The sequence below is a fragment of the Acromyrmex echinatior genome, chromosome 12, assembly GCF_024713525.1.
Source record: "Acromyrmex echinatior isolate Ae372 chromosome 12, ASM2471352v2, whole genome shotgun sequence".
Taxonomy (NCBI): Eukaryota; Metazoa; Arthropoda; class Insecta; order Hymenoptera; family Formicidae; genus Acromyrmex; species Acromyrmex echinatior.
Window position 1 is genome coordinate 10,116,067 of NC_141863.1, and position 12,034 is coordinate 10,128,100.

The following is a 12,034-nucleotide window of genomic DNA, read 5'->3' on the forward strand; positions in this document are numbered from 1 at the left end:
CTGGGCAGTCACGAGCAAAATGTCCAAAACCTTTGCAGTTGTGACATTGTAGCTTCTTTCGGTCCTTTTTCCAGCCTGCTTTCTTCTTACCTTTTCTCGGTCTTTCTGATCTTTCTGACCAGATAACCTACACCATGATTTCCGGATGACGTCACGTTAACGTCACGTTCGACATCTAACAATTTTGCTTGTAATTGTTCCACCGTAATGTCCTTCGTAGGACAAATCCGCCATACTTGCTTGAAGTTATCAAACTTTTGCGGTAGACCACGAACAATTTTTGTAATAATCATTTCCTTTTCGATGTTTAATTTTTGCGCCTTGAGCTTATTTTCAATGAGCATAAGCCCTGAAATATACGACGTCACAGTCATATCGTCTTTCCAGTGATAGTCGTTGTATGCTTCCAATGCAGCTAGCTTCGTCGTGTTTGAAACCTCGTCATAATGTCCCACGAGAGTCTTCCACATATCAGCGGATGATTTACAGGCGACCACCAAATTAAAATGTGCATCATCGAGAGATTTACTTAACAAAGACCTCGCCGAAGCGTCCTTCTTTTTCCAATCAGCCAGTGTGGCATCCGTTGGTTGCTCTCTCGATCCATCAGCCACATCAAACACATCGTTTGCTTCGAGATGAGTCTGAATTTCAAAACGCCAACGAACGTAACTGCTTGAGTTCAATTGCGTAACAGACTTCAAGTTTATTTCCATCCTTGCAGATTCAAGCGATGTTATTTGGACCTCTGTCTTCCTTGCACACACTATCACTCTCCTTTTTTTTTTAATTATTATTATAGCCGTTCACACTCCTGGGCCCATAACCTATTGGGATTTTTATTGCTGAATAAGATAAAAATACAGAGCTTGGTTTCTGGCGCGTGCGAACAATAATAATAAGGTTAGGTTAGTACGAGAAGGGTGCTCACGCCATCTGTCAGGTAACAGATATAATAATAAACAAGAACACGTGATATACATATAGTGGGACTAACATACAATCAACAACAATATCAATCCATTATTTGATTTCTTATTGGATATAGAGTGTGATCGAGTTGCCACCACGAAAGTTGCTTCGAAACATTTGATTAACCAATCGAAAGAAGGAATTTTACTAATTGACCAATCAAGAAATGCTTCGAAGCATTCATAGCGACGATTCGACGCACCCATAGTTACATGATGAAGAATTAGTAAAAATTAGATTTATTATTTTGTGTTCACAACTTCATCAACATTTCTTCCTCCTCGATAGTATAAACTAGTCATTTATAATAATCATTAAATATTAAGCAATACACATATTTTATTTGTATCATTTTATTTATAACCAACAATAAATATAAATATATTTATAAATATATATATATTTATGATAGAATAATGATCCACTACCTACATTCAGACCATGTTCATATATTACTGCCAGTTGACTATCACTGAAAATCTGTAGTATACGAAATGGGAACTATAAATTTTCAGTACTGATAGTCAACAGGTAATAATATATATATATATAGTCATATATACAGGATGTCCTAAAAAGATCGGGGTACCTGAATATCTCAGAGAATATAAGTTTAAAAAAAGTGTTTCAGACAAAAGTTGTAGAGTTCAAAAAGATCTATTTACTGATCTTATCAGTTTGACCTTGGGTCGCATCGCCAAGTCAGGTCAAGTCACACTAATCTTTTTAAATGGAACTCTGTACTTTTGATTCCAGAATCTAATAGCTGGTGTTAAACGCTTTTCAAAACGCTACGATAAAATTATTTTTCATAAAATTTTCGAATTATAAGGCCTAAAAGTTATAATACCGATATTAACATTACTCGTTCGACTGATAGCTAAAACCTTTTGAATGTTGTTCAGGATCATGTTTTCTGAATAACATTTGTCAAGATCAAGATCAACGGTGATTGTTTCTCTTATTTTCATTTTTGCACTGAAAATTCATTTTTATATAAAAATGAAAATAAAAGAAACGATCTTTAGTGACCTTAATCTTAACAAATATTATCCAAGACATGATCCTGAACAACAGTTATTTTAGTACCTGTTCCTTTAATTTATTTGTTTCTCCAAAACTTAATTTTGTCTTTTATTTATTTTATTCCAATATTGTCCTATAATATTGTCCTTTACTCTCCTTTATTTTTAACATTACGAAATTCTTTTTTAACTAGTTCCAATGTCTATATAATATTATATTAATGAGCAAATTTTTACAGAAAATATTTTAGCTTTCTCTCTATATAAATACAATTTGTTTTTAATTATATTTTTTAATTTTCTAAATTAAATTTATTCCATTTTGTCCTTTATTTATTTTATTCCAATATTGTCCTTTATTCTCCTTTATTTAGACATTACGGGAAATTCTTTTCTAATGTGTTCCAATGCCTAATATTATATTAATGAGCAAATTTTTACGAAAAATATTTTACAGTTTCATGCATATAAATACAATTTGTTAATTATATTTCTTAATTTTCTAAATTAAATTTATTCAAAGAAAGAATTGTTTTGATTTTTTATTATTTCGAACTTTTTATTTCAAGATCAAGAGTTTGTTCCAATATAGTCAAATCAGTTTCGAACTATCAAAACACTGCATTATCTCAGTTTAATTATACTATGCAATAAAATTTTATAATGCACAGATTCTTGATAGTCACAAACTGGATATCGATTATATTATCTGACATTGTCAGCAATTTGCTGTCAGAAATATGACAAAGCCTGCTAGACAGCATTTGCTTTGTCAGCAAATTGAGAGCAGAATCTGATTTCGAGCAAACTCTGCTCAATTTCTGTCAAATCTGTTGGCATAGCTACGGTGATCATATTTTCCCAGGATATTGATCATATAACTTTTTCTCTAGAGCGGAAACGTGAAAAGTGAAAATTTTTATGTATGTATTTTTATATATGTTTATATATACATATACACACATATATACGAGAAAATTTCACTTCACATTTCCGCCCTACGAGAAAAGTTACATGATCAATATCCTGGGAAACGATTGTGTATTTTGAAATGAGTGAAATTACAAAAGTGAGGTGAAAAGTGAGAATTTACTAAATGTTAACCAATTGAATTATGAATATTCTAGTAAATTTGTTCACTTTTGTATTTGAAATTTTCATTTCATTTTGAGATGCACAATCGACCCTCTGGTTTGAAAACATGTAGGAACAAAGCCCTAAAATTTTCAGATTTATCCTTTATTTTCTTTAAGAAAATATGATCACGTAGCTATGTGAGTAGATTTGGGCAGTTTGCTCGAAATCAGGTTCTGCTCTCAATCTGCTGTCAGGTTATGCAGATTTTGCTTTGTTTGGTTTCTGCTAACAAAGCATGTCTAGCGGGCTTTGTCATTTCTGACAGTAAATTACTGACAATGTCGGATAATATAAACTCTGGGTACAATTTATTACCTTTCTGCAATCAAAAATATATTTGTAGCAGGCCCTGCTCAAAATCTGTTTCCACAGACTTTGCTATCAGGGTAGGAGGCCCAAATATAAAAGCATTAACAAATTTTACATTTAATTATATTCCAATGAAAATTGGGAATAATTATTCAAACTTATCTCTTCTCAAAATAAAAAAAAATAGCACTTTAATTTACAGTATAAACTCACGAATTTTAAACCATGTTAAATTTTGAAAATCATACGGTATTGAAAATCATATGAAAAAACTTTGATATATCTCGTAATAAATACCAATTGTCAAGAAAAATATTATGTCAGTTGTAGCGATAATTGTTTCACAATTTTTTGATTCCTAAGGACAAATTGAAAATCTTTTGCAAGAAATCATATTACAGAATTTTAAGTAGATTCGATATTACTACTAGGAGTCTACCTTTTCTTTTAATCGATATGGATATTCATATAGATAATACATTAATTCATATATATTAATATAATTTTTCAGGATATGGTCAAGAAAGAGGCAGTTTAGTGACTAAACTGTACAACAATCACTGGCAGGCATTAGATATAATCTTATTGGAAAATATTCCATGGTATTTGCTGGTTTATTTACATTCCATTACGATAACCTGTAATGAGCAACAAGTACATCCGTGTAAGTAAACATAAAAATAATAAATGTAAGATAAATGGAGTTGCCAGGAAATTTATTCGCTATAGAATGTGTATGATTTAGGCGATCAATAAAATTTACAAAAAACATTTTATTATTATGAAAACTACAACATGATTAAACGTTGGTACATTTTTTATTATTACAGTGGCGCAACGTTATTTACCTGGAAGGGAGAGGAAAAGTCCATACTATTTAGAATTAATCCTGCGCCTGCCGCCGCATTCGGTAACGAAAATCACCATCGATATGGATTACTTATTCCTCAAATGGCAGGAATATCCGCCGGACGCTAATCATGGATTTTATATGGGACCAGCTATAATTACAGCATTATTGCCCATAGCTAGAAATTATACCGCTTTGCCGTTCGATGGAAGTACAATTACTTCAAGGTTCGTTTATTTAGCAATTGTTTCTTTTGCTAAGCAACAACACAAACGAAAATTTTTTCTTGTGTTATCATAAACAGATAGGCGACGATTGAAGTAATTATCGATTATTAAACTTACAGTTTTAACGCTTCGAGGGATGATTATCTAGTACAATTACGGACAGAGTCCTTGCTTATTAGTCTTCCGACTCCTGATTTCAGTATGCCTTATAATGTCATATGCCTTGCCTGTACAGCTGTTGCGCTAGCATTCGGCCCACTTCACAATATTTCCACGAAGAGACTAGTTTTGAAACGCATCGAAAAGGACTGGAAGGGTAAATTATTCTCCTTTTTTGCAGGAAAGCTATTCGGAGCAAAGAAAAAACAAGACTAAAAATTGTAAACGAACTATATGTATTATAAACGCGCAAACTGTATCTCTCTTGCGAATAAAAATATTCATGTACTTCTCTATGAATAATAAACAATTTTAATAATAAACAGATGCAAAATTTTTTCTTAGTAATAAATCTCTACGATTATCGCAGAAATTACGGAGAGACAAATTTATCTGTTTGAACTTCTCTTCTAGCAGAAGATATGCACCTGTATTTAAAATAAAACAAAATCACTTTTTAATCTTTATCCAATGTAAAATTTTGTAATACTTGTCATAAGTATTAAATAGTGCATTTACATATCCTGTTCTGTATTGTATGTTTACATATTTCTATTTAAATTATCCATTTATATATATGAATCAAAACTTATGTTAATATTGTAATAGATTATAGTAGATTTTTGCAAGATAAACTGCATTCCTTGACTCATATATATATATATATATATATATATATGTACACCAAACTATTAGAGGAGGTCTCCTATTCAGTTTAAAAGAATGTAATACAGCAATTAAGATAAGGTAACTTTGAATATTGAGAATGCAGTATTTTTGAATAAGTAATTAAAATTAATTATTCAATTCATATTTCTGCATACTTTGAAAGAATGTAACAATATATGTTTACCATTATATTATTGCTATGCATATAAATAAAAAGTTAATTTTAATTGCTTATTATTTAAAACTGTCACGCAATGTCTCAACATATTCTTTTACTTTTCCTTTATCACAATTCTTATTGTCTCTTCCTCCCTCCCCCTTCCTTCTTGTCATGCTCGCGCTCACTCATTTATTTTCTTTTAAACATGATAGGAGAAATACCCTATATTCTGTAACTGAACGCAATCTGACTAAATCGATGTTCTATTCATGTAATATAACTTAGTTTTTTTATTCAAAGTTTCATAAAGAAATCATAACAGTCTTATGATAACCTAACACAAAAATTCAACTATTGTATTAATAATCAGAATAAATATAAGAAATATAACACATGTACAAGTTGTAAGTCATCACTTATATAATAATAAGTAATAGCTCACTGTACGTTAATTTCGCATTTTTACGATACAATTTACGAAAGTTAGAGAAAAGTATACGTTTTTTTTTCAAATAGTATTCAACAATTGATATTTATTTCTGCTGTCATCTTCGTTCAATATACTATTCAATAACCGATAATCTGTCGATGAGCGTGCGAGGTAAATGCAAAGTTTTGCGTAAAGTTTGTTTCGGTGATAGTCTTCGTAAGAAGGACTTTGTGATTGAAGACTCTGCGGTGTTCATGGGATCTCTGTTCTCGTCGCACGACGTCCGAGTACTCAAATCGTTTTCTTCTTCGTCAGACGAACAGAGATCAATCAACATTATCGTATGTGATGGACACTTTTTCTCTTTGGCTGGTTTGGTAGCCTCGGCATTGTCCGTAAATGATTTCACAGCAGCAAGCGCGATTAAAGTTTCTTTAGCTGATGCACTAATGTTGGCTTCTTCTTCTTCAACGACAATCGGATCTACATCATCCTCCAGTGGCGCCTTCCGTTTCGAAGATACAGATACGTTTTGCGTGTGGGCTGTCTTTCTCGACTTCGTTTTACATGCTGGTCCTGCTTTTCTCATTAATAAAAGTTTCCGAACATTAATACTCCTCTGAGAATATTGATATTTTGAAGGATCCTTTTTTAATTCATCAATTTGCCTCTCATTCAGTCGGGTAAGAACAACATAAATAGGTCTGCATGTGGCGTAGAGTAATTGTGACTGTATACTTAACACTGAAGAAAAAATATGGATTATACATATATATGTATATAATCTTCCTATAAAATATCCAATAGATTTAATATTAAACTACTTTATATAATATTAATTATTTTTGAAATAATATAATCCTATTTTTTGTTTCTTTATTTATAAAAAGTATAATTGAGCCTATTTCTATATTTTATCATTTCATTTATTTTTTACTTCTCTCAAATTGTTCCTCTATTATTTCATTTGCATAGGGAGCAATGCAAAAAGAACTAATAAAAAATAAGGAAACAGAACAAAAAATATAATAGGTCCTACTCAATCTGTATTATGATTTTTTTTTAATTTTGGAAGTTCTACTAAAAAAAAAACACTTAAAGAGATTATAGAAATAAATGTAGTAAATACGTAAAATAAAAATGTTAGACAATATTGATATTAATATATATTATAATTAATATTTTCAACCGCATAAAAACGAACGTTTTGGCCTATATTCAGCCGTCCTCAGTGACGCAGCGATAAAATTTTTTTTATTACAATAATTTATATTGAGGAATGAATTATATTAAGCTGCACGTTTTTATTATTTATAGTCTATGTTGCTGAAGTTGGCTCAAACAACATAAGCTAAGGCTTTTTGTTCATATGTAATCTTTTAATTATTTTGTATACTATTTATTGCACTTATTCCGATAGCTTTCTCTTTAAATATTATATTTTTTGAAATTTTGATTATCAGAAGTTCTTTTAGTGTTATTTAATCCAGTTTTTAAGTCTTTTGTTTTAATGACATATGTATATGCCTAAAAAAAGTTATCAGTTCACAGTAAAATACGTACTTGGTTTGCTTTTAGAAGAATTCACAAATTTATATTGATGCACATAATGGTCAGTGGGTTTATCCCGATTCTGTTTATATGTCACTATCCATCTATCATTATCTATTTCTGCGTCCAGCCATTTTGGTCTACACGAATCGCTCAATATCGGCGCAATGACATGTCTTTCTATTCTATCTAATCGTTCCTGCTGCGTTTCTTCAGTCATAGCTTTTGACTTTTTGGTTAGCATTATGCCAGCAGGTGATGAGAATGGAATAGTGGCGAATTTTGTAAAATTAAGAGAACTCCTAACACGTCCAGAGGTGCGTCTGGCGATACCATCGGGAGCACTCACGTTTTTTACATCAACCGATTTAGATTCAATCTTACTAGATCGTAATTGGAAGTACTCCAGAAATTGATCCTGTTGTAGCTCAGGCTCGACCATGGACATATCTGGTGTGGACGAGCGCGAGCCACTACATCCACCATGATCTTGTTCACAGCATATTTTTTCATGTTCCTTGATAATTGCACAAATAGGAAAGTACAATAGTCAAGTATCATTTGTGCATATGAATTTTAGTTTTGCGAAAGAATAAATCAATACATCTGATACCTTCATATTTGCAAGGCCCACAAATTCAGCATCACAACTGTCACAAAGATAAATATCATCACATGGTGGTTGAACCATCATGGGAGCTTGTTTTGCTTTTCCATTGCTTGATGAAGATGCATTGTGAGATAACAATGTTCTTCGGGGGCTGTCATTTTTTCTGTCATAATGCTATAGGTACAGAAAGCTTTCTCATTCATTAAATCAAGGAGAAGTATAGCAAATTATTTGGAGCACTTGACAAAGTGACTATTCTATATGTTAGTATACTTGTAGATATATATACATATTTTTTGTACACACCATGTTTTCATTACGAAATGTTACTAGTAGTTTTCCTGTACTTTTGTGATACAGACTAGTTGTCGAGTCCCAATTATTAACATATTCTAATTCATCGTGTGGATATTGAGCTAAATAGGAACAAAAACGTAACAAATATTCACTTCTGTGATATGTGTAACATCGGAAAACCAATTTCTTCAGATTTGCCATCCAGTTCTGAAATGATATTTTAGGATTAGCACTTTTCCAAAAGCAGGACTTAATTAATAAGTACATAATGTTTTATAGTTGAGATATATTATTTGATGATTGCTTACATCATTGATCTTTTTAGGTCTCGTTAATGGACTTGAAAATTTAATATCTTGAGGCCACCACTCAGGTTTATTAATAACCTTAGTTGTGTCATGACCCAGTGAACAATGAACCATAAATAATATAAAACGTTCTAGTTGCACCTATAGAATAGTACTCATTGATATACTCAATTCACAGATAGAATATAACATAATATAAAATTTATTTTTTACCATTAAAGTATATACTCATTGTACTTAAAATAGATGTATATATTATATATAAATATATATACATATAATATATATATTAGGTGTTGGAATTAATTCGTAGCGTTTTTTAATGAAAGAATGTTATTTATTTCACATGAGCATTAAAAAATACATTAATGAAAGTACTTCCCATCACTTGTAAAACGCTACGAATTAATTCCAACACCTAATACATATACGATATATATAATATATATATATATATATAGATGTATAATAATGTATATATTTAGAGCAAAAAATAAGTTTTAGTGCTGATCAATGCAGTGATAAAGAATAGATTTATAATGTAATAAAGTTTTATCATATCTTTGGATATGATTTCTTGAATTACAAAATATTTTATAGAGACAGTTAATTAAAAAAATACAAGTAGTATAGTCAATGTACCATGGTAATTTTCTCGAGAGATGTGGGATAACCATTAGCAAATAAAAGAGGAAGATTGGATACCATAGAACCTTCTTCTCTCTCTAAATTGTCTGTCCTTTTGTTATCTTCTCCATACTTGGTATTGTCCATCATGATTGCATCGTTAGAAACTTGATTTCCAGACTTTCTTATCTCATTTCTACTATTTTCTTGCATAGTCGAGAGTCTCATACCTCCAAAATCATCTATTTTGTTCCCCATTTAAAATATATCCACTGCATAGAAAGCCCTGCAGAATTTTATAGGTTAATAATCTCCACTCCATTAAACAATCTTGTTTAAGTTATTTACACAATTTTTTATACAAATCAATATTTTTAACAAAATTATAGCATTAAAGTAAAGTGAAAATAATTTTATGTGACTTATTCAGCAAATAAGCTTCTGATTTTTTAGAGTAATGCTGTCTCTTACAGGGATCATCTCGAACGAGTTTTAACAAGTGACATTTTATCATGTAATCATCGTCGACACGAGGCATTATTTGTTTAAGCTGTGGAGCTCGTCATAGAAGATAATAATCACAAATTTTCCGGTGTGAAGATGCAAAAAACATAAAACAAAATCGAAACTATACTCATCGCATATACCTTTCTTTTCTTGGCAAACCTTTATCTGCGAACTTGCATGGGGCTCAAAGCTCGTTCGCGATACATCGTCTAGAAAGTTTCGGCACCCTCTGAGTTACACTTTCCATGCGATGGCATAACCAAGAAGTCACTTGCGTTTTTTCCTCTCTTTTTCTCCTCACTGGAGATTGTCTGGCATTTACTTCAGAAATCTCTCATCGAACTATAAATGATGATTTGAGTCGAAATGACCCGGAGGTGGGGCGAAGCTCTACAACGCGATCTCGCGTAACAATCATCACGTATCCGTCAGGTCGCACGCGAATGCGAGGGCCATTTTTGGAACGTGAACTTCTTGTCCCTCGAATTGCTCTTTTCGCCCAAGTTAAGGTTCTACGAGGCGTCGCTCCCGTTTTATGGTGATCATTGTCGAACTATCCGTCGACCGATCTAATCGAAACCAACGGCACGAAAGGTCAATTTCTTCGACTCGAGGAGACGCTAGAAGGCTAGTGTTGAAACACTTGTCATCCAGCACACAGCAACTGCATTCTATCGAGAGTCGATCATGCGATTACAGCGCGGGATTAACCAGTATTGATTCTTAATAGGATGATCCTCGTATGAGTCCCGTAAGTCTCCGTGAAGTTGCGTGTAAAAATCGCGGAAACATAGCCCCACACAATCGTGCACAGCCGCGACAACGAAACGAGACTCTCTACTGTTGGTGACCGATTGACAGAAGAATCCCCTCTTCCACCGATGTGTGTGCGATGTGCCCAACACTCAAGATGGCGAGCACGTCATGCCAACGCGCGCGCCGCTTGGCGTTCACCTGCGATTACCACGCCAATAGCAGAGGAAGAGAGCATTTATATTGGCCGTAACCATATGCCGTATGCCGTGATCTGTAAGGTCGGAATCAGACTACGTATTGAAGAATGAGATTGAAGATTAAAAGATTAAAGTTTGACCAATCAGAACAAAAGGAGCCAAAATTTCTTTGTTCTCATTGGTAAAATTTCAATCTTTAATCTTTAATTTCAATCTTCAATGCATAGTCTAATTCTGGCCTAAGGGGCTTCACACAATAAAAGGAACAGAGAACAGAGAATAAGAATTTCAACCTATCAGAAATCATGTGTTGTGGAATAGCTTCTGATAGGTTGAAATTCTTATTCTCTATTCTCTGTTCTCTGTTCCTTTTATTGTGCGAAGCTCCTATAAATTGACTAATCACAGTCGAGTATTCCACTATAAGAAGAGAATACTCGAAGGTGATTGGTCAATTTTTACAGATTACGGCATACGGTTACGACTAATATAAACGTTCTCGAAGCTTACATTGCGAATCGCGGAGTTACTTCGGAAAATCTCGACTACTCTCATCGTTCATTACAAGGATTAAATATGATTTGGCTTTATATGGCTCAGGAATGATTTAGAATCTTCAATGTGGGACCCACACAATGGGACCGCGAAGCGTTCACGACAATGGGAAAGAACAAAAAGAGACATATAATAACATTAAGAGCAAAGTATATTGGTATTACATTGGGAAATATTGGTCAATGTATCTCCGATGTAAAGCCAATATTGGGTAATGATTAACGTACAATATTGGCTATACATTGGCATTACATTGGAAAATATTGGTTAATGTATCCCCAATGTAGAGCCAATTTGGATAATAATTGATATGCAATATTGGCTAAACATAGGTATTTATTATATAGCCAATATTGGCATTATATTGGAAAATCTTGGCCAATGTATAGTCAATGTTTTGTGCTACTAGAGGAAAAGTACATGCAAAAGTGAGTGCAACGGGCCGGCGATAGAATAAGAGCAATGCAAAATAAAAAATAAATTTTATGATATAGATGCAATATATTGAATCATCTAAAAAGTATCCGCGGTTTTTTGTCACTAGATGTGTGTTGATGGTCATATATCTAGTGACAAAGTACCGCGGATACTTTTTAGATGACCCAATATATAATATATAATATACAGATTGATGCAAAAAAAATGTCAGTTTTTTTCTGTTTTAAACTTTGATGCTTTACTCTATTAT

The 12,034-nt window shown here is 32.5% G+C and overlaps 2 protein-coding genes across 2 annotated transcripts in view; one reads left to right on the plus strand and one right to left on the minus strand.

Moving 5' to 3' along the window:
* The window catches only part of PIG-T (phosphatidylinositol glycan anchor biosynthesis class T), an 85,048-nt gene extending 80,046 nt beyond the window's left edge, over nt 1-5,002 (plus strand). Inside the window, exons 6-8 of the mRNA XM_011058976.2 lie at nt 3,955-4,107; nt 4,274-4,520; nt 4,640-5,002. Of these exons, the coding sequence (XP_011057278.1) occupies nt 3,955-4,107; nt 4,274-4,520; nt 4,640-4,895 (656 nt within the window). The 3' untranslated portion in view covers nt 4,896-5,002. The remainder of the gene's footprint in view (nt 1-3,954; nt 4,108-4,273; nt 4,521-4,639) is intronic.
* Nucleotides 4,197-10,817, minus strand: ova (ovaries absent). Its single transcript, XM_011058977.2, has 7 exons — nt 9,979-10,817; nt 9,347-9,617; nt 8,705-8,845; nt 8,406-8,603; nt 8,103-8,273; nt 7,502-8,006; nt 4,197-6,682 (listed from the first exon to the last, which is right to left on the minus strand). Exons 2-7 carry the CDS (start codon nt 9,587-9,589, stop codon nt 6,072-6,074), a joined length of 1,869 nt encoding a protein of 622 aa, XP_011057279.2. The 5' UTR covers nt 9,590-9,617; nt 9,979-10,817; the 3' UTR covers nt 4,197-6,071.
* Between the last annotated feature and the right edge of the window lie 1,217 nt (nt 10,818-12,034).

Excerpts from the sequence above, each read along its gene's own strand:
- ova (XM_011058977.2), bottom strand. The coding sequence starts at position 9,589 with ATGGGGAACAAAATAGATGATTTTGGAGGTATGAGACTCTCGACTATG. Across the intron at positions 8,846-9,346 it reads CTCTCGAGAAAATTACCATG|GTGCAACTAGAACGTTTTAT; the intron begins GTACATTGACTA and ends ACTATTCTATAG. Across the intron at positions 8,007-8,102 it reads TGGGCCTTGCAAATATGAAG|GAACATGAAAAAATATGCTG; the intron begins GTATCAGATGTA and ends GCAATTATCAAG.